We start from the raw sequence: 22,887 nt of genomic DNA, 5'->3' as shown, positions 1-22,887 counted from the left end.
TTCACCTTTCAATACGACCCTCTGGAGTCTCCCCTTTAACCAGTTCCTTATCCACCTTACAACTTTCATATTCACTCCCAGCTTTTCCAATTTAACTAACAGCTCCCCGTGCGGAACCGTGTCGAACGCCTTACTGAAATCTAGGTAAATTATATCTACCGCATTTCCTTTATCTAAGTAATCCGTCACCTTCTCAAAGAAGGAGATCAGATTGGTTTGGCACGATCTACCTTTAGTAAATCCGTGTTGCAATTCGTCACAATTACCATTGACCTCTATGTCCTTAACTACTTTCTCTCTTAAAATTTTTTCCAAGACCTTACATACTACAGACGTCAAGCTAACAGGCCTATAATTACCCGGATCACTCTTTTTCCCTTTCTTAAAAATAGGAACTACATTAGCAATCCTCCAGTCATACGGCACAACACCCGAGATTATCGATCGCTTAAAAATTCTCGCTAACGGGCTCGCAATTTCACGCGCCAGTTCCTTTAATATCCTCGGGTGGAGATTGTCCGGGCCCTCCGACTTCGACCCATCGAGCTGTTCAAGTACGGCCTCTACCTCAGTTGCAGTAATATCCACTTCCATATCCACATTCCCGTTTATCATCCCTCCATCATCGCAAGGTTCCTCACTAGTCTTATTAAAAACCGAGGCAAAGTACTTGTTTAGATGTTGGGCCATGCCTAGGTTATCCTTAACCTCCATTCCATCCTCAGTGTATAGCGGCCCCACTTCTTCTTTCTTTGTTTTCTTCTTATTTATGTGGCTGTAGAACCTTTTACTATTGGTTTTGATTCCCTTTGCAAGTTCCAGTTCAATGCGGCTTTTAGCCTTCCTCACCTTATCCCTACATGTTCTGACCTCAGCAAGGTAGCTTTCTTTACTGATCCTGCCTTCCTTCCACTCCCTGTAAGCTTTCCGCTTTTGTCTAATCCCCTCTCTGAGTTGCTTGCTCATCCAGTTTGGCCTGCAACTCCTGCCCATGGTTCTTTTCCCCTTTCTCGGGATGCAGGCTTCCGACAGTCTCCGCAGCTGCGACTTAAAGTATTTCCAGGCCTCCTCCACATTTAAATCCACTAATTCCTCCGTCCAATCCACTTCCCTAACTAATTTCCTTAACTCTTTAAAATTAGCCCTCGAGAAGTCAAAAACCCTAATCCCAGATCTACATTTGTTTATCCTTCCATCTAGTTTGAACTGAATCAGCTCATGATCACTCGAACCAAGGTTGTCCCCTACCACCATTTCTTCTACAAGGTCCTCACTGCTCACCAACACCAAGTCTAAAATGGCATCCCCTCTCGTAGGTGCTTCAACTACTTGATGAAGAAATCCATCCGCAATCACATCCAGAAAAATCTGACCCCTATTATTCGTGCAAGTACTCGTCCTCCAGTCTATATCCGGGAAGTTGAAGTCCCCCATAATCACACATTTCCCCTTTGTGTTTACTTCATTAAAGACATTAAAGAGGTCTCTATCCATATCCCAATCCGATCCCGGCGGTCTGTAGCACACCCCAAGCACTATCTCAGGGGAAGCTCTAGTTGCTTTTTTACCCAGCGTGATTTTTGCCCAGACGGACTCTGTCTTATCCATTCCATCGCATCTTATTTCGCTACATTTAATTTCATCATTGATGTACAAGGCTACTCCCCCACCTTTGCCTTTCTTCCTGTCTTTTCTGAACAGCACATAGCCTTCAATACCCGTGCTCCAGTCATGAGTACTATTCCACCAGGTTTCGGTAATCCCTATAATATCCGGCTTCACTTCCTGCACGAGTAACTCCAGTTCCTCCATCTTGTTACCTAGGCTCCTCGCGTTAGTGTACAAACCTTTTAATTTTCGGCGTTTGGCGTCAGTGACATTCTTTCCCCCGTCGTGCACAAACTGTCTGCCACCAGCATCACCCGTTACTCTGGTTTCTACTCCACTATTCCTCCTTGGATCAAATCTTGGGGCCGCAAGGGTATCCCCGCTCATTCAATGCTGGGCCTCAGAGCAGGCACCACGGATAGCACGGGGGAAAGAACCCACACGTCATTTCACTCAGATCACTCTGGACAGTGGAGTGGCATGGACTTGCTGCAAGGGAAGTCCCATCCAGTCTCCTTCGGTCAGAAATATGTAGGTTGCATTGCAGTGGTAAAAGGAAGGCAAGGCCTTAACAAAGGGAAATCTGGGCATTGCCTGTTTCAATTTCAGGAGTTGCTGCTCAACTTTTACCATGAGCATCATTAACTCAGATCACTAAATGCTGATGGCAGTATAAGGAATTATAAAGGCGTCTTAGTGGGAACAGACTAAACTGTCACAATAAAGTGTTAGGCAGGGCAGCAGGAAAGTTTACCAGGTTATTCTGCAGTGCGTCCAGCTTCATTTCGAGTCCCTGCTTTTCAATACAGAAGCTGTTCAGCTGCTGCAACTTACTAGTGTTTTCTTTCATCAGCATCATCAGCCGTTGCCGCAGCTCAAAAATCTTCTCCTAGGATGGAGGAAAGTTGAAGGAAACTTTCTTTTCTTTAAGTGGCAAATACCATAATATTGCAGGGAATAGATGTTTCATAATGAACCTGCTCCTGCTCCCACTGAAATCAATGGCAAAACTCTGTAGGCCAGATTCCGATCTGAGTTACACCAATGTAAACTCAGAGAAACTCTATTGAAGTGTAGTGAATTACCCCCAGCAGATCTGGGCCCAAAATCTTGCCCAAAGACAGTTTTGCAATTGATTTCTTGAGAAGGAAGTGAAAAGAAGGTACAATGTATCAAAAATATCTATGTAGGCTTGGATGTTTTATTGTGCACTTCTGGGAGAAACAACATTTTGGTCAAATGCCTTAAAATTAAAAGCAGGCAAGAGTGTATGTTTATATGGGAGGTTTTCCATGTCTCCTGACTGTTGCAATCACTCTTAAATTCATTGCACATGTTCCCTATGGTTTTCATATTTTCAAAATGACATAAATAACGCCTGGGTATTCTAACAATAACTGGAAGGCGGTTCCAGTTTACAAAGTACTAGCTAGGTCTCGGGCTGAATAAGTACTTAGGTCTAGAGGACAAGCTCTTAGTACTAAGTAGGCTGAGGAGTTTATTAGCCTAGGAGATGGTTGTGGAGTTATCAGGAAGTATTTGTTTAATTATTTGTATTCCTGTGGCACTCAGGAACCCCAGACGTACAACAGAACACAAAGACTGTACCTACCCTAAAGCACTTACGAGCTAAATTCAATATTACAGCTGAGATTTTAGAAAGGAAATTTAGGGTGTTGGATGCTGAACATCTATTGAAAGCAATGGAAAGTGATACAGTGAAACAGCTGCAAATTACAAGGAAATTGTAGAAATACCTTAGGATGACAGGAACTGAACTCAGGAAAATAGTGACTGTATGTCCTGATTCTCCAGTACAAAACTGCAAGTGTAACAGCAGTTTGGGGCTGAAGCAGAAAGAATTTGGGGATACGGGAGGAAAAAGAGTGTGGTTCAAGAATGATGGGTGAAAAGAAGTTGAGAACTCCTACTGAAGAGATTTTTATGCAGCTATTCGGTTTCTAGGCAAGTGAATTCCTTGTAATTGCAGCTGTATCACTGGCCTGGGGGCCTCTGTCCCTGCTCCTTACCTCCCACTTTTTGAGTTCCTGGGCTTGTATGTGCTCTTTCTCCATCATTTTCAGCTTTAGCTCTTCCAGGTTTGTGTTAACAGAGAGTGTCTGCAGGGCTTCCAAGTCCACCACCCGGCCAAACTTCATCAGCATCAGCTGATTACAGTTCTCTTCCAGTCCTAGCAGAACAGTCATCACATTTAAAATGTGTATTTGGAAACATTTTTCATAGGTGAATAATGGCGACCATAGCTATGGGGATACAGTTGCCTAGTGGCTAGAGCCAGAGTGGACTGGAACACAGCAGACCTAGGTTCAGTTCCCAGCTTTGCTAGTAGATGATCTTGAGCAAGTCAGATCAATGATACAGAGAGAGATTCTTTTCCTTTGTAAAGCGCTTTGAGATCTACTGATGAACAGTGCTATATAAGAGTTAGATATTATTAGCATGGTGCTTTTCATCTGAGGACCTCAAAGCATTTTAAATACATTAATTCATGTAAAGCCTCAAAAAAACAACCCTAAATGATGATATGTATTTTTTTTTAAACAGAGGAGGAAACTGGCATACAGAGGTTAAAGTGCTTTCCTGAGGGCCCCAGGATTCAGTGTGAGAGGCTGGAATAGTAGCCAGGAGTCCTGATGCTCTAACCAGCACTTCTTTGTATCATTCATTATCAATATACATCACTGAAAAGCCACTGATGCCGATGAGAAACAGTTCTACTGCTGTGCTCCTGCTTATTTCTCCTGTGTGGTCATTATGACATCAGCACCATCTCCACAGTAGCCCACTGGGATATCTGTGTCAGTGCAGGGTGCAGAGGTGATAGATGCAGCAGGTGACAGGGCGGCCTAGAGGATTCAGGGGGCCTGGGGTCTTTGGCGGAGGGGGGCCCACGCCACCGAATTGCCGTCAAAGACCCAGCACTTCAGTGGTGGCTCCTGGGGCGGAAGAACTCTCCGCTGCGGGGCTTCGGGGCATTTCGGCGGTAGGCCCCGGAGTGGAAGGACCCCCCACCGCCAAATTGCCGCTGAAGACCCGGAGTGGAAGAAGCTCCAGGGGCCCGGGCCCCGCAAGAGTTTTCCGGGGCCCCCAGAGCGAGTGAAGGACCCAGCTTCAGGGGCCCCGAAAAACTCCTGTGGGGGCCCCTGCGGGGCCCAGGGCTTGGGGCAAACTGCCCCACTTGCCTCCCTCACCCCCGGGCCGCCCTGGCTAATGAATTAATTCACACCCAGCAATGCATATACATTAAGCACAGATGCACGCAAGAAGAGATGCCCACCCCTATAATGTGGAAAGAGACCTAGAATGCCATATACACAACAGAGAAAACCAAACTGTGCTTAGGAACTCACGCTCGATCCTTATCTCTATCTCCCTCCTGTCCCGGATGAGCTGCTTATGCTGCTGCTGGGCCTGCTTGTAGAGCTCCCTCTGATCCAACTTCTCATGCTGCAGGACCATGATCCTTTGCTGCAGATACTCCAAGGACTGGTTGGTAAATACCAATGTTTGGGATAGGTCGGCAGGTAACTCCCCATTTACCACGTACTCCACCTGCCAGAAATAGTCACAGACAAGGCTGATGACTGCATGTTACTGGTGTTGGAAACTCAAGTCAGTGGTCTGGTTGGTGGACAAGTGATTATGGCCCAGCCATTGTGTGAGGACAGCATGCTGTTTTAAACACAACTGGCAGAGTACAGCCTAGGGAAAGCCCATTCCCAACAAAGCAGACCCCAGCATGATCAGAGCCTGCTTATAGCCCTGCATGGACTTCAACGCAGATGCTGGCTCAGGCTTCCACCTTTGGCAATTCGAATAGAGCAGGGAGGCAATTCTTTACCCAACTGCCTGCGCACTCCAGCAGCCTGGGGTGTGCAGAGCTGTAAGGCCAGTTTTGACACATTTCTGTCCTTAATTTCTGACCAAAGATCTATTTCAATGAAGGAAGAGAAAGCAGGCAGGGGGAGCAGGGCCTGCCCCAGAGGCAGCTGAGCCAGAGTGGTCCTATTTTTTCAGTGGCCTCTGCATAAACCTCCAAGCATGACACAAAATAAAGTAACAGCAAAAAAGCACTGAACTCAGAGGAAAAATATTCCAAGTCAGTCCAGGGTCTCATAACACGGAGAAGAAAAACTGCAAGCAATGAACTGTGGGCCCATGAGAACACTACTGCTACTGTCACAACCTGGCCTATTTTCCATCTGCTTGGCATCGTCTTGCTGCTGCTAAACCAGAGGCAGCGCGCACACACTCTCACGTCACCTGATGTAGCTTCAGAGGTACTACTACATGGAGCTCATTCAGTCTTTGCTGCTTCTCCCGTTGAAAGGCCTCCAGCTCCCCTTCAGCTGTGTCCAAGCTGGCTTCCACCACTTTCACCTGCAGAGATGCAAGCCACATACTGACTGAGGGCTGCTCTGGGACTGGCTTAGAAGTAGGCACCCCATCCATCAGATTTGTACTGTTGGGTTCTATGTTAAAGTTAAGGCAACTCTTGTCTAGTTTAAAGGGAACCTGGTATGGAAGGGCCACACTATTTTCTTCTGTCTTGTTATCTGTAGTGACCAAGGGCAGCTCTATGTATTTTGCCACCCCAAGCATGGCAGTCATGTGGGTTTCGAATTGCCGCAGAAACCGTGGGACCGGCAGACCTCCCGCAGGCATGCTGCCTAAGGCAGCCTGACTGATGCCCTCACGGCAACCAGCAGGCCCGCCCCAGGCACACGCTTGGTGCACTGGTGCCTGGAGCCACCCCTGGTAGTGACCTTCCCTGCCCAATAACGGGACCATCTCCTTTCTAAACTGAGGTTCTATGCTGACTGTACTGGTGCAAAAGTGTCCTTCTTACTCAGTAACCCCCCCCCCCACTGTGCATATCAGAATGACATAAGAACGGCCATACTGGGTCAGAACAAAAGTCCATCTAGCCCAGTATCCTGTCTTCCAATAGTGGCCAGTGCCAGGTGCCCCAGAGGGAATGAACAGAACAAGTAATCCTCAAGTGATCGATTCCTTGTCGCTCATTCCCAGCCTTTGGCAAACAGAGTCTAGGGACACCATGCCTGCCCAGCCTGGCTAATAGCCATTGATAGACCTATCCTCCATGAATTTATCTAGTTCTTTTTTGAACCCTGTTATAGTCTTGGCCGTCACAACATCCTCTGGCAAGGAGTTCTTCAGGATGACTGTGTGTTGTGTGAAGAAATACTTCCTTTTTTTGTTTTGAACATGCTGCCTATTAATTTCATTTGGTGACCCCTAGTTCTTGTGTTATTTTATAGACCTCAATCATATCCCCCCTTAGTCGTCTCTTTTCCAAGCTGAAAAGTCCCAGTTTTATTATTCTCTCCTCATATGGCAGCCGTTCCATACTCCTAATCATTTTTGTTGCCCTTTTTTGAACCTTTTTCAATTCCAATACATCTTTTTTGAGATGGGGCGACCAAATCTGCATGTATTATTCAAGATGTGGGTGTACCAGGGAGTTATACAGAGACAATATGATATTTTCTGTCATATTATCTATCCCTTTCTTAATGATTCCCAACATTCTGTTCATTTTTTTGACTGCCACTGCACACTGAGTGGATGTTTTTATGGAGCTATCCACGACGACTCCAAGATCTATTTCTTGAATGGTAACAGCTAATTTAGACCCCATCATTTTATATGTAGAGTTGGAATTATATTTTCCAATGTGCATTACTTTGCACTTATCAACACTGAATTTCATCTGCCATTTTGTTGCCCAGTCACCAAGTTTTGAGAGATCCTTTTGTAGCTCTTTGCAGTCTGCCTGAGACTTAACTATCTTGAGTAGTTTTGCATCATCTGCAAATTTTGCCACCTCACTGGTTACCCCTTTTTCCAGATCATTTATGAATATGTTGAATAGGACTGGGCCCAGTAGAGACCCTTGGGGGACACTACTAGTTACCTCTCTCTATTCAGAAAACTGACCATTTATTCCTACTCTTTTTCTCCTATCTTTTAACCAGTTACCAATCCATGAGAGGACCTTCCCTCCTATCCCATGACTGCTTACTTTGCTTAAGAGTCTTTGGTGAAAGAGCTTGTCAAAGGCTTTCTGAAAATCTAAATACACTATATCCACTGGATCCCCCTGGTCCACATGCTTGTGGAGCCCCTCAAAAGAATTCTAGCAGATTGGTGAGGCGTGATTTCCCTTTACAAAAACCATATTGACTCTTCCCCAACAAATTATGTTCAACTATGTGTCTGACAATTTTGTTGTTTAGTATAGTTTCAACCAGTTTGCCCAGTATTGAAGTCAGGCTTACTTGCCTGTAATTGCCAGGATTGCCTCTAGAGCCCTTTTTAAAAATTGGCATCCCATTAGCTATCCTCCAGTCATTTCGTACAGAAACTGATTTAAATGACAGGTTACAGACCTACAGTTAGTAGTTCTGTAATTTCACATTTGAGTTCCTTAGAACTCTTGGGTGAATACCATCTACCCACTTTAGTGACTAAAATAATAAGCTTTTACTTCAATTAGCCCTGCAGAGTCCACAAGCTATGGAAAGGGGGGCTGGATTCTATTCTGGGTCATGCACCATCAACAGCATTGTTTTAGTAAATTCTGCTTGGAGAATGTTGCTGCAGTGTGAGAAGAAAAGAACCCAGCTTGACTCTCAGATCCCAGGGTGAATGTGTGGTATTGAGATTAGAAAAATATTTATCAAACAAATATACAAACTTGTAAACTGAGCCTATTGGATTGGGTATCCTTGAAAGACAGTAAAAATGGACCCTTACACAATGCTGGTTTTTTTTTTTTTTTTTTGCAGAGTAGTTTTTCAAAACAGAATCTCACTTTAAATAAAAAGCATGGTCTTGAGTTAGTCAAAAATTAAACTTCCAGATGAAAAAAAAAAGAGCCCCAAAGCTCAATAACTTAATGTTAAAAGATTAACCAAAAAGATTGCAAATTACACTTAAATAAATTTAAGGGTGTGGGTTTTTTAAAATAATATTTCAACAAAGCTGAGGTTTATTTGTTAATTACTATTGTGATGGGTGCTCTAGAAATACCTAAGATAGGAAAAAAAAATTTTTAACTTTATTTGCTATTATTTCAGACATTTGTGTTAAGACAAGGCTTTCTCTCTCTCTCTCACACACACACACTCTCTCATTCCAGCAAAATCCTGTTTGTGACATGGCTATAACATGATGTGGATGATGCAGCAAAATGATTCAGATCCTCAGCTGCTATAAATCAGTGTAGCTCTACTGACTTCAATGGAGCTATGCTGATTTTCACACTCTGAGAATCTGGCCTGGTATCTTTACACTGGGACCAAACACTAAGGGAAGATACATAAAATTATATAGTTTCAGATGTATCATGCAGTCAAGCTATAAAATAGACACAGCAAATAACTGCTGCAAGAACTTTCATTTCTCTACAGTGATGCTTTGCAGCCTCAAGTGTATTACATATCGCTTCACTCACCACTAAAGCAGTGGAATACCACAGCTGTGTAGCACAGCAACACTGCATACCACTTTAGGACAAGATGTGAAGATCAGTGTATCAAATTGCTATTAAAAGGGGAATTTATGTGGGCAGAATGTAATCACCCTCACTGCAATTTTGCCAGGTCTTTGCCCACAAATCCTGCCAAAATTGCAAATGGATCCTCGATGATTTTGACAGGTTAGGCCCTTGGTTTTAAATCTCAGTGAAAAGATGACAACTCGAGTACCACGCCATTCCCATCCACACAGAGCAAATGAGGCTTGCTGGGAAGTTGACAGCCTATTGTACCTTTTTAGCCAAGGCATCATATTCCTTTTTGAGATTATCAATAACTTTCTTCTCCTCCACTAAGGCTTCCTCAATATCTAGCCGCTTCTCCCGGAGCTGAAGAGCGTTTTCGAAGAGTGCCTCATCACAGTCTGAGAAGGAAGTAGGTTGGAATTAAACTAGATGGGTGGCAGCTTTGGTTTAGTTTTGACTTTACTATATTTATAGATGGGACCGGTAGCTCCACCTAAAATTGCCTGACATTTCCCATTATAAGACCCTGTTTTCAGTTGCTTATAACATTGCCAAACTTTAACTCTCTTGGGCTGAAATTTTCCAGCCCAGGCGCCTGTCTCAGGCTGACTCATCTTGGAAAATTTTAGATGCAATGTTTCAGTCGTTTCCATGAACAAGACTAGGGAAAAAACCTTGTTTTGCCATGTTACATTCTGGAAGTCTTTTTTTGAGATTATCTAGCACCCCCTTGCAATGAGCAAGAACCTGGAATCTGGTATGGGGTGATCTTTGTGTCAGGGATCTAAATTCCCCAAAGATTCCATTTGTACTGAGCATGCACCAGCCCTGGGCTAAAAGCAGGGTCTTCCCTGCAATTGCATCTCTGGGCTGCTGTGAGGCATTCCAGGTCTAAGCACCAGAACTAAGAGCAAGAAGCCTGTCTCTCTTGTGTTTTCAATTATCTCCTGCACCAGGCTAAGGCAGCATGAGGGAGGAAGCTATCTGATTTGAACAGAGGGGACAAGAGCTAGATCTGCAGGGAGGGATGGGGAGTACGTTGGGACAAGCAACCTGGGAGGGGGAAATGGACTGGCTGGGCAAAGAGATGGATCTTGGAGCCAGAAGGGAAGTAGAGTGGAGACTAAGATTAAATGATGAGGGGGAATATTGGTACTGGATGGGCAAGAAGACTAGAACAGAGAACCAGTGTGGTGGAGAAAGGAGGGTGGGAGGGAAAAGCCATCTAATAAGGAGACAGGGGGCATAGGGAGAACCGGGACTGGCTGGGCAAAGAGACGTGGACAAGGAATTGATGGGAAGAGGGGGATCACCCAATATTGGACAAGGAACACAGGAAGGGAGATTGGGAACCTGGAGTCAGTGGGAATGGGGAATATGGATGGATTGGGGAGAGAGACAAATCAGAAGGGGAGCCAAGAGGTGGGGAACTGGAACTGGCTGGGCAAGAAAACTGGGGACAAAGAGATGAGGGTTGGGGGAGGGTACAGGGAATGGCTGGGAAAGGAGACTGGGACTGAGAGGGGGGACTGTGGGATAGGGAATCCATACTGTCAGTTCAGTGTGTCAATTAAAACACTAAGCATGTGTGAAAGACAGCAGACATCATTCACAAGTCAGGTAAATGAACAAGACAAACCCTATTAAGAGCACAAGCAAGTAAAGATAAAAAACACACAGGCAATTCTCTGCCTTCACCTTGCATCAATAATTTGTACTTTGCAGAAGATTTTAACTGTTTATCAGGATTCTCCTCCCACCACAGTATAGAAGGAAAGAATATGGATAACAATACCATTAGCAAACTGACAAAAAAATCAGTTATAAAAATATGGCAAGGCAATTTGCTAATCAATTCTAATGAAATCAGAAATAAACCCGTCTGAAAAGCAGCCTTATTAAATGGTCATTAAAAATACACCAGGCCAACCTCAAACATTTACTAAACTAATGGTTTTACTCACTCAACAAAATAAGTTACTTGCCCTTGCTGACTGGGTAAGATTTTACAAAGGTGCTGAACAGACAAGTTTAGAAATAAATAAAACCTTTAGTCTTTACTGGTAAATGAAAGAAAATATGCCTGCCAATGAGCAATTAAGACCTATGTCCACTAGATGGCAACAAAGAACTTAATTTACACCAAATTAGAACGACAAGGAGTCCGGTGGTACCTTAAAGACTAACAGATTTATTTGGGCATAAGCTTTCGTGGGTAAAAAACCCATCATGCATCTGAAGAACTGGGTTTTTTACCCAAAAGCTTATGCCCAAATAAATGTTAGTCTTTAAGGTGCCACCAGACTCCTTGTTGTTTTTGTGGCTACAGACTAGCACGGCTACCCCTCTGATACTCCAGATTAGGGACCATTCAGGATTTCCATGGGATGAAGGAAAACAATCTTAGCAAAAAAAGTTTATTCTTCATGTTTCCATGGTAAGAGCATATATTACAGGCTCCAATTCCACCCCTCAGAGAGAAAACAGTCCAGAAATGGGAAATAGTCCTTCACTCATAACAATTAATTCATTGCACTTTGTGTTGTACATTTACCTGACTTGTGAGTGATGATCATCCCCAGACTCCTGTGCAATAAGTATTATATTACTTCCATTTTACAGAGGGGAAAAGACTCTCACTGAGTGTCTACTGCCTAGGGTCTCTGACTGAATCGGTGGCAGAGATGGGGAGAGAACCCAGACCTCCTGGTAATTTGTCCCCCGTCCATAAGTATTTCAGGGTTGGCTACAGGTATGTAATGTTTTGAAAAAGAAACCTGTTGGGTTTTTTGTTCCTTTTTTCACAAATAAAAAGTTGGAAGCAAATCCCAAAGCAGCCCCACTGGCTCACACCAGAACTCGTTTAAAGTTAGTTCCCTTTTTGATTTTTAAGGATTAGATTTTCCTTCACTTTCCTTCTCCCCAGAGACGGTAATTGAGGTCCCCCAGGCTGTATGTCATTGCACTGCAGTTATTATAGGTTGATGAAGCAAGGGAATACTGAAACATATGTTTATCTATTGCAAATGGTTGCTACTCCTCTTTACAAATAACCAATTGCTATTTAACACACAGGCCAGATTCTTTCATCCTTACTCAGATTGAGTAGTACTTTTCTCCACAATGTCCCATCCACATCACTGAGATTACTTAAGGAGCAAGGTGCTACTCAACATGGGAGGGGAAGAGTCTGGGCCATAATTAATATTATTAAAGAAAAAATTCCTGATTTTGAATTTAAATTCACAGTGTTACCCATAAAGCTAAACAAGCAGAGAGCACCGGAAAGTAATGGCTCACTTACTCTTTGGGCAAACAGAGTCATCAAAGACTTCATCGTCAGATCCTGAATCTTCTTCATCGCTCTCCAAGCTAGACTCCTCGTCACTCTCTTCATCGCTATCCTCCTCTTCATCTGGGAGAGGAAAGCAGTATTGTTAGCACTCAGAAAACCCTGGTTCTAATCTGTGACAGGCTGGCTGGCTGTACAGCACACCAATGGAGCCCCAATGAGCAATACCATACTACTGGCTTTCAAAAGCCAATTAAATCATTTAAAGAGCACCACCGACGGAAACAGTGCTTTATAAACTACTGAGACCACAGTCCTGCAACTGACAGCATGCAGCCAAACTGCTGCACCTGCACAAAGTCCTGTTGAAGTCACAAAGGCTCAGCAGTCCACCCAGACACTGTCAGTTTCAGGATCAGGGCTTCAGATCTATTCCAGGCCCAGAAGAGTTTGCAGTCTAAGAATGACACAGCAAATTAACTCTTTAGAGTAACTGGAAAGAGCTAGTTTCCCAGAAAGATGGTGATTATATATTTTGAACAAGACAAAATGGTGACTGGCTCCTGCTCAAGGATTCTAGTTTCCCTGTTAGATACACTGATCTCACTAGCATAAGCCCAAACTGGTACAATACCTCTCACTTATATACAGTATCTTACCTGTACAAAAAGTTGTCCTGTTAAAGAAATGTATACTGAGCTGAAAGGACTCAGCAGAAGTTAATTCATGCTGGCATTTACACACAGCAGGTATCAGGCAAGGGAAAAGGTGACAATATCTTGTATTATAGGATTACAGCAGAGACCCTAGAATTACAGATGAAGATGGGTCTTCATTCTTATAAACTAATTAAGGCTGCTTAAAAACTTTTGTAAAATGACTCTTTGGACTGAATTTTCTGATACTTGTACACAACCCATGGGTGAATTTTTGGGGAAACTGGTAAAATGTCATTTGGCTGGCCATTTCTGAGCTATCAGAAGACAGAAAGAAAAATATATTCTGTTGTAAGAAATATCAGGTTGGTTTCTTTGCACTCGGATCAGTGACTCAAATAGTTTTATTTTTCAAGTTCCTATCTGGCATAGAAAAGTCACTTACAGCAATAGACGTTCTCCTGGTATGTTATTTTTGCAGATTCCTACTTACGAGATGGGAGAACAGTGCCCACTGAGTCTCAGTGAACACATCCCCCAACAATTCAAATGTTCTGAAAGAGGTTAGCAAAGAGATATGTGGGCCCAACCACCTTCAGTCCCTTCCACTAATTCAATGAATCCACATGACAAAGAAGTAGGGAAAGGGATTAACAGATATTGGTACATACACAGTTAAATAAAAGGTACCTTCTTTCTTTCTTTTTTGCATTTCTTAAAGTATATATCCTTTTTTAATGTACTGTAGTTATTCTGAACTGAAACCTTGGGGTTCAGTCATCTTATGTATTACCATTCGGCTGAGGAAATTAACTAACTAAAAAGGTGAGCTGTGTGTTATTGCCTACATTTGCTGCCAGTTCATACTGTACATGATCATCTCCTAGAAACCAAATGCCAAATCAAAGATAAAGAAGAAATATTTCAGATCAATAGTACTGTCTAGTATTAAACAGTTCAGAACCTATCTGCTGAGGAAAATCCAATAGATTGAGTTCTTTGAATTGATCTATTAATTGGCTAATGGATGATTACAGATTGGGTCTATGATTACTAGGGTTGCCAACCCTCTCAAGGATTTAAAGATTAATCTTTAATTAAAGATTATGTCATGTGATGAAACCTCCAGGAATACGTCCAACCAGAATTGGTAACCCTAATGATTAGTCATTAGTCAATGGATAGATTGAAAGGGAAATTTAGTGTACATAGATGCCAAATTGACACCTGTCCACAGATCAGGTACAACATAGGCAGCAGCTGTGTAAAACTTTGCTCCCTTTTTCCACTCAACACCTACATGCCTCAGCACTGATTTTAAGGTCTTTTGACAGTAATTGTGCAAGGGATGTGATTACAACACTATTATCGCTCATGATGGTTACAAAACAGTTTGGTCTTATAGCATAGATTGGACCTAATCATACGTTTTGTTTATGACCTGGTACAAGGTTAAAGCTTCGTATCTGTCCAGGGTTTCAGCCAAGTTTTGGGACACAGTTCAGTGCCATCGCTACATGACAAGGCTGAATTGTGTAAATGAATACATAAAACTAGAGAAACAATGTATCCAACCTCTGTCTCCTTCCACATCTTTCTTCTTTACACGCTTGATCTTCTTCTTCAGGACCTTAGTGAGGAAGCTGGCAAATTTGTTGTTCTCTCCAAGGGATGCTTGGAAAGTGGTATAAAGTGCCTTCTCGCGTTCCTGAAGCTTTGCAATCTCATATTTTTTATCCTCCATCTGTGAGAGGTAGTTGTCTAATTTCCACTAAAAAACAAAAACACACACCCCCCAAAAATATAAAACAACTCAGTACATTAAACTGATAGAGAGCTGTTGAAACATTAGTCTTTTAGGCTGTTGTCAGCACCTGTTAGATCTTTTTAGAATACATGTAAAGGCAGCAATTCCTAGTTCTGAGCAAGGGATTGGAGGTCGGGCTCTCTGCTTTCTAGTCACAGTTCTCTGCCAATCACTTGCTGTGTGATGCTGGACAAGTCACTTCCCTTCTCTGTGCTTCAGTTTCACCATCAATAAAATGAGGATAATGATACTGACCCACTTTTGCAAAGTGCTGCCTTGAGATCCTCAGATGAAATCCACTAAATAAATGCTAATTATTATAAATTATACATTTCAGTTGTTGAAGTATGAGCAATTTATCCATCTAGAGAGAGACAGGCAGACTTGTCGAAATTGGTAGGCTTGAAATGTGATTCACTTTTTTTTTCCTTCTTCCCTACTATGGGCCCCAATCTAGCAAAGCACATAAGTGTCTGTTTAACTTAAAGAACATGGTTCCACTGACTTCAGTTCTTCACTGTTAACCAAGTTCCAATTGCAGAGGCAAATTCTCTCTGAAGTTACACTTGTGTTACCCATTTGAAAAAGGAAAGAGTGACACAGATGTCACTCTGGGCAGAATTTGACTTGAAGAGTCTGCTACTGAAGATGCATGAGCCAGAAAGATCCCAGCTTGAATCTCAGATCCCAGGGTGAGTTAGCAGGCCTTGGAGTTTGAAAATTCACCTTTATATTTGTAAAGAAAGCAAATCTGATCTGACATCATTGAATATCGGGGTTGGAAGAGACCTCAGAAGGTCATTTAGTCCAACCCCCTAATCAAAGCAGGACTAATCCCCAGACAGATTTTTGCCCCTGATCACTAAATGGCCCCCTCAAGGATTGAATTCACAACCCTGGGTTTGAGCAGGCCAATGCTCAAACCACTGGAGCCCCATGATGCTATTTTTACAGTCACCTTCCAAAGGAGAACTGCGTATCTTAAGATAGGATATGGATGTTAATTTCACACTTCCAATGGTTTATAAAAATACAAGCATGAAGGGAAAGAACCCATATTTAAGTTAAAAGGACTGCCCTTATATTATCACCGAATGTTTCTTGTTTCTTAGAATTCAGCACAAAGGTATTGGCTGGTGCATAAAGGCAGCAGAGGGACATTCCCGCCTCTTTTTGGGATGTTTGTTTCCAGGCCTACCAGTTGCAGTAGTAACAAATCAGACAGCGTATCCTACATACTTGCATCTCTTCCACCTCATTGCTGAGGTTGTTGACACGCTCCTGGAGAGTGTCCTCATGTTTCTCAAAGTTCTTAAGGAGAAGCAGCTCCTCAAACCACGTGATGTGACGTAGGTCAGCACACTTCATCTGCGTGTCCAGCTTCAGCTTCTGGTGCCGTAGGAGGTGGAGTTCAGCATCAAAGGTGACCACCAGTTCATTGATCTGGAATGTGGGAAGGGGGAGAAGTGGAGTGGGGGGAAAAAATCAAGAAATGAGGCTAAATATGCAAGGCAAGAGACAGGAGCAAAAAAGAAAATTTTCCTGCCTGTTAAACCAACCATTTGCCAGCAACATTTATTATGAGCTACTTTGGCATTCAAGATAACAACATTAATCCCTGGGAATGTTTTTGATATCCATGGTGCAAATATAAGAATCACCAGAAATTCCACAGATGTTTCAATGCCTCCCATTATCCCCAATTAATCTCCAAAGAACTACCTGACTTCTCTATGCTGGCCTGCACTTTCATGTAATCTCCTGCCTGCTGCAGCAGTAGACCCATGTTACTGACCTCCACCTCATCCACCCTCTTGCAGAATATCTGCCAACTTCTTCCTTGGGCAGGTAGAACAGTTTCAGCACCAGCATCTGCCAAAACTAGGTTAACCATGGGTTTTGTTTCAGAGACAAGGTAATACCCACAATGGTGTTCTAGTGCGCTCTCTGAAGTTTAATACATCAGCTCCACAGTTTGTTCTAGTGGACTCTCCTGGACCTCCCGAAGGCAATAAAGCGAAAAGCTGCCACAGCATTAGTGGGACAGATTTAAAGAGAGCTCTGGTGAATTGCATTTGTTTTTGGCATGGTAGGGGCAATCACCCTTGAAAAGTTCCCTTTTATTTTCCTACCCTCTTGATCAAGGTCTCCTGAAGGTAAATGTTTCTGATCTTCTCCCGTTTTAAAATTTCCAGTTCCATCTCTGTTGGCTCTGCCTTTTCAATCTCAAAAACCTTTGGTTGCACTGGGGTGACTGAGGATACCATTCTCATTGATCTCACACTTGAGGCTCTTGATGTGGAATCTATTTCTTTCAAAGAAGGTGCATGAAGGAACTTTCCCCCAAAGACTGCAAATGACGCATTATCTTCCACCTGCTCAGAGAGCCTTTGCTTGTTCTCCTGCTCTTGTTTGAACTTCAAAAGAATATTATTGTCATACTGGAATTTTTTTTCTGGCATCTCCTCCAGGTGTAACTGAGGGATCGGAGGAATAGGGAGTTGTTCAGATGCATCCAAGGCTGATTGTATGGATTTCAGTTCTTGGACCAGGCAGATGATCTCTTCAATAATAGCCACCTTGAGGTCCCTAAGTGAGATGATCCATTTGTTCATGGTCAATTTCTTTTCATGGACCTGCAAAGAGGAGGAATTTTAGTGTGACTTGCCAAGGACACTTCTACAGCATAAAATCTTCTCTGACACAGGACATTGATCAGTGGTTGGTCTAACTTAAACAATCCTGAAGGGTTTAAACGCTTAACATGACAGATAAAGAGAGGTTACTTATCAGTAACTGTTGTTCTTCAAGTGTGTCACCTCTGCATAGTCACACTTATGGGATAAGTACCTCCTGGCATTGAGCTGTGGAATCTTTCTAGTGAACAGGATCTGTTGCGGCCACTCACACCCTTTCCCTTGCAGAAGATTCCATAGGTATCAAAGGAGGAGTGGGGCCCCAACCACACTTCAGTTCCTTCCAGAGGTGGCAGAAGTTCACTTTGAATGGGAGCAAGGTGTGGGCAAAGTGTGGGGGCAGCAAAACAGAATGAGGAAATTGGGGTCTCTCTCTCACAAGGAATAACTGCTCCTGGGCCTGGGCCTGGGCCTGGTCCTATCACCCCATTTCTACCTGCTTCCAGGCCTGATCCCAGGTGCCACAACAGCTGTTCCGGTCTCTCTTGGTCCTGGTCTCACGTCTGCCCCCAGCAGTTGCAGAGCCCCACCCAACCTGAGCAGCTGCAGCTTACGAAATGCAGAGGCAGAAACATAGATCAGCTCCCACAATATTTCTATTGCAGGGGAATTAGCTCACACCACTGTCCTGGTTCTGCTGCTCTTGGTTTCTTCCCTAATTTCAGAGTTCTTGATCTCAGAAGAGGGTTAGGTGGACAGGGAATGGAAACACACAGAGGCAATACTCCCAAAGAACAAAGTTACAGGTAAGCAACCTCCTTTCTTCTTTGAATGGTCTCTGTATATTCCCACTCATCGAAGATCAGTGAGATTAACAAATTAAGTTTTCCCACGGACATCCTCACTACATGAGCACTCAGGTTCAGGTACATTTAGAACAATTTTAGGCATCTGTGCCTGAAACAAAGTTGCCTGCTACATCCAACAGAGGATGAAAATCCAAAATCTTCCTGTATCAGAGGGGTAGCCGTGTTAGTCTGGAGTTGTAAAAGCAGCAAAGAGTCCTGTGGCACCTGATAGACTAACAGACGTTTTGGAGCATGAGCTTTCATGGGTGAATACCCACTTCATCAGATGCATGTAGTGGAAATTTCCAGGGGCAGGTATATATATGCAGGCAAGCTAGAGATAATGAGGTAGTTCAATCAGGGAGGATGAGGCCCTGTTCTAGCAGTTGAGGTGTGAAAACCAAGGGAGGAGAAACTGGTTCTGTAATTGGCAAGCCATTCACAGTCTTTGTTTAATCCTGAGCTGATGGTGTCAAATTTGCAGATGAACTGAAGCTCAGCAGTTTCTACAGGTAGGAGAACATTTCAACCTCCCTGGCCACACTATAGCAGACCTTAAGGTGGCCGTCCTGCAGCAAAAAAACTTCAGGACCAGACTTCAAAGAGAAACTGCTGAGCTTCAGTTCATCTGCAAATTTGACACCATCAGCTCAGGATTAAACAAAGACTGTGAATGGCTTGCCAATTACAGAACCAGTTTCTCCTCCCTTGGTTTTCACACCTCAACTGCTAGACCAGGGCCTCATCCTCCCTGATTGAACTACCTCATTATCTCTAGCTTGCCTGTATATATATACCTGCCCCTGGAAATTTCCACTACATGCATCTGACGAAGTGGGTATTCACCCACGAAAGCTCATGCTCCAAAACGTCTGTTAGTCTATCAGGTGCCACAGGACTCTTTGCTGCTTTTACAAAATCTTCCTAACACTGAAGCATAATAGATTCCAGGACTAAAACACAGGACTACAAGAGGCACCAAAGGGCCCAATCTGATTATAACCAAGATCTCTGGTGCCAAGGCAGGTTGATACCAGGAGTGGCTGCCAAAATTTCTCTCTCTCTCTCTCTCTGTATTGCTTCACTGAGGCAATAACAGCCTTGGACATTTTCAAAGTCAGAGCATCAGCACCAAATTAGAAGTCTTAGTTATTTTCAGAGACAATAGTGGTGTAGAACTAAATGAGATTCGGTAGGTACTAGAGCTATCTCAGTCTGGGCTGGGGAAGGCATTTCCAAGGTTTCTCTAGGACATCTCTGTTAGGGAACCCAGAAGAAGGGGTCAGGACCCAATAAAGGGAGTTTGAGGCCCTACTAGGAACCCCAGCCTGGAAACATGGACTGTTCTACTGATTTTGTCTGGAGGAATTCCCACACAAAGAATGCCAGAGCCTCAGCTGATTATCCTGGAGATCTGTGTATTGCTGACCTGGGTACTAATCTACTTTGACAAGTGGCTTACCTCAGGAAATGGAGCTCAATAGTTGCCACCAAGCTATATTGACTCAGTTAGATCCATGTATCCTAAGCCATTTGAGTTGAGTACAAAACCACTTCAACGCGCCAAGTACATTGTACACCAAGCCACTTAAAGCAAGTGGCTCACCAGTGTCAATTGTGCTGGATCCTCAGCACTAGACCTGGTCAACCCAGAAAGATCTAGAGATCTAACACCTCTTATACTGGTGCTTGACCACTTGAGGCATGTGGTACACCAGCTAACAGGCTGAAATCTTAGCACCAGACTTAGATGACCCAGATGGCAGAACATAAATGCGGTGTACAGTGGGCACCAGACTACATCGTCAAGTGATTCACCAGGATCCATGATGCTGGATCCAAAGCACTTTTTTTGGTTAACTGGGATAAATATATTGATGTCCATAGTGTTAGAACATTGGTGCTCAACTAGGTTGACCTGAAACGACTTGAGAACCTCAGCGACATAATGATGAGGCCAGGATGTCAGCACTGAATTCAGTTGATCTGGAAGGATCCAGAAGCTGTGGCACTGCACCAATTATGTCTGAGCCTCAGTGATAAACTAAGTCAAACGAGGGGGGACCCAAGAATCTTGATGGTGTACTGATAGTTCTGGAACCTTGGCTCCAATAGGACCCAGGGACTGCAGGATCATATTGACAGTCTGAGGACCTAAGTGCCAAATTAGCTCAACCTAGAGGAAGATATGGTCCTCAGCATCTGACACTCAGTGGGATAACATCAGGGAGATGGATGCCACTTAAGGAGGTCACAGAGCCACTTAGGCTAGCAGACGTATAAAGTTGATGCTGGACTTACACATTACCAGACTTATTCGACTGGGCCACCGGAGCCTCCCTCATCAGCAGGGGTATGTGAGGAAGCCCTCCTGTCCCTGTAGATCACTCAGACAATTCCCAGACCCGACAGGTACTGTTTTCTCTTGGTTCTTCTAACTTAAGAAACATGTTTTGACACACTGTCAGTCTAATTAAAATGAACAAGTCCCAAAAGGGCAGAAGGAAAGAAACCAGTGAGGAAAGCCTTGAGGATACTGCATGTGCTCCATGCTCGCTGCACCTTCAGCAGTTAAAAGGAACTGAAGGGCAGGTGGGGCCACTCCCCCTTTTATAGCCTCAGAATTTTCCACAGGGATGGAAGGGGTGAACAGCCCTAATGGACAGTGCTTACTAGAAAGATTCCACAGCTCCACGCCAGGAGGCACTAATCCCACAAATGTCAATATGCAGATGCCACATAAAGAAGACCTATTAATTTTCTGTTTTTATAATGGTGCAACATGGTGTGGGGGAGAGGTTAAGTCACTGAGTTTCTGGAGAAAGTTTATTAACCTCTGCATGGTAGTGTTTTTGGAAGTATGCAAAAGACTGATGTTTCTATTAAAGGGTGGGGAAAAATCAATTCCCCTGCTTAATATATCTGCTTGGTCAATGAGGGCCATCTGAGGATTATCATAATAAGTATGGATTGATGTAACCTTGGGCTAGGTGAAACACAAAAGCTTGGCAAAATAAGCACCAATGTGCAGTTAAAACTGACCACACATGGTCTGTCCTTAGCGGCCCTCCACCATGTCACTTTCAAAACATTTTGCAATGGCTCATTTTCCAAAAAGGGAGCAGTCCCACTGCCAGTGAATCTATTTACATACCGCCACCTCTAACGACCCAAGCTGCATCTTCTTCTTCTCTGCATTCATACGCATGTGCTCTGGGATCTTGTAGTTTGTGGCTGTCTTCAGTTTGAAATCCCCCAGGTTTTCCTGAGCCTCTTTGATGTCCTGAACATCCTTGGGGTTCTCATAGTTGTCACTGGGTTTGCTCTTGTATCTGCCAAGCACCAAAACCAAGCTGAAATTCTAAGACTGCCCAAATCTCCCACTTCTGTGCTTACCTTACATGTTGATAACTCCTGATTTGTGCAAGAAGGCTTGGTAGGAGAGGTAGGTGTCAGTGGAAGACTAAGCACTACTTAGAAGGAAATATCAGTTGTTTGGAAGAGTTTATCTATGAGTGTAGCAGGAATGTCAGAAAGTGATCCATACCTGGGGACGAATGTCTCCTTCAGTTTTGAAGAGAAAAACAAACATGCATCAGAAGACGTGATTTTTAAAAACTAAACAAATACATGATGTAGCTCTGCCGTTAAGGACAGATTTGGATAAGACCCTTGAATGAGGCTCTGGGCTCAGAAAAGACCCTTGTACAGCAGTGAGCAGCAGATAGCATGCTATAAAGCTGATTTCAGCTGACAAAACACCCAACAAAGAGGAGATGACACCAACCATCTGTAGCGCCTCCCCTGATTCAATACCTCAAGCCATGTTAAGACCCAAGGAAAGGGCAGGGGCAGGAGAGGGTATAAGAGTTACATGACTAATTCAACTAATGTGCATAGCACGTGCTGCTGACTTTCCCGGAGAGACGGTTGGCAAAGTTCTGCTTGGCTACAGCATAGAGTACAGGGCCTAATCATACAGTTCTTATCCAGTCAAATGCTCATTGACTTCAAGGATTTGCAACTCACTGCACTATCTTTCTGCCTTCATTGCTGGCTCCATTCATATCAGTAAGCTATACATTAAGTTTGAAGAAATTCCTGTTTTCCATGCATTTTGAGAGACTTTCTTGGCATTTTCCATTTTAAGAGTGGAGCCAGCAGGGAAAGGGAAGGGACTGTGTGACACGTACGTACACACATGCTAACATAATGTTTATGATGTTAGTGCAAGTGGCTCACCCACACTATCGCTCAAGGGGTTAATCAAGGGCAGACCCTAGAAGTCTTGGTGGCCCCAAGCCAAGATGGAATTAGACACCTCCAACAAGTACTCCCTTCTTCCTTTTCCCTCACCTCCCCACCTGACTGAGCAACCTATCTGGCCACTGATTGTGTCATTTAGCCTCCACATTGGCATTGCTTTAAAAGAGGAGTCATGGCAGCCAGCACAAAAAATTCTAAGGTTCACCTGAGATTCAAGGGCATCTG

General features: G+C 43.6%; 1 protein-coding gene across 2 annotated transcripts in view; it reads right to left on the bottom strand.

Annotated features, from left to right (window-relative positions):
* The window catches only part of CFAP44 (cilia and flagella associated protein 44), a 75,905-nt gene that overhangs the window by 4,720 nt on the left and 48,298 nt on the right, over positions 1–22,887 (bottom strand). For both annotated transcript variants that reach the window (XM_050956018.1, XM_050956024.1), the window contains 10 exons: positions 21,551–21,728; positions 17,045–17,548; positions 16,152–16,355; positions 14,681–14,876; positions 12,462–12,572; positions 9,425–9,555; positions 5,893–6,009; positions 4,980–5,181; positions 3,639–3,799; positions 2,363–2,497 (listed from right to left, as the gene is read on the bottom strand). In XM_050956018.1, coding sequence (XP_050811975.1) covers positions 2,363–2,497; positions 3,639–3,799; positions 4,980–5,181; positions 5,893–6,009; positions 9,425–9,555; positions 12,462–12,572; positions 14,681–14,876; positions 16,152–16,355; positions 17,045–17,548; positions 21,551–21,728 — 1,939 coding nt within the window. The remainder of the gene's footprint in view (positions 1–2,362; positions 2,498–3,638; positions 3,800–4,979; positions 5,182–5,892; positions 6,010–9,424; positions 9,556–12,461; positions 12,573–14,680; positions 14,877–16,151; positions 16,356–17,044; positions 17,549–21,550; positions 21,729–22,887) is intronic.

Source organism: Gopherus flavomarginatus, chromosome 1 (genome assembly GCF_025201925.1).
Source record: "Gopherus flavomarginatus isolate rGopFla2 chromosome 1, rGopFla2.mat.asm, whole genome shotgun sequence".
Lineage (NCBI taxonomy): Eukaryota > Metazoa > Chordata > Testudines > Testudinidae > Gopherus > Gopherus flavomarginatus.
This window is presented reverse-complemented; position numbering and strand designations above follow the sequence as displayed.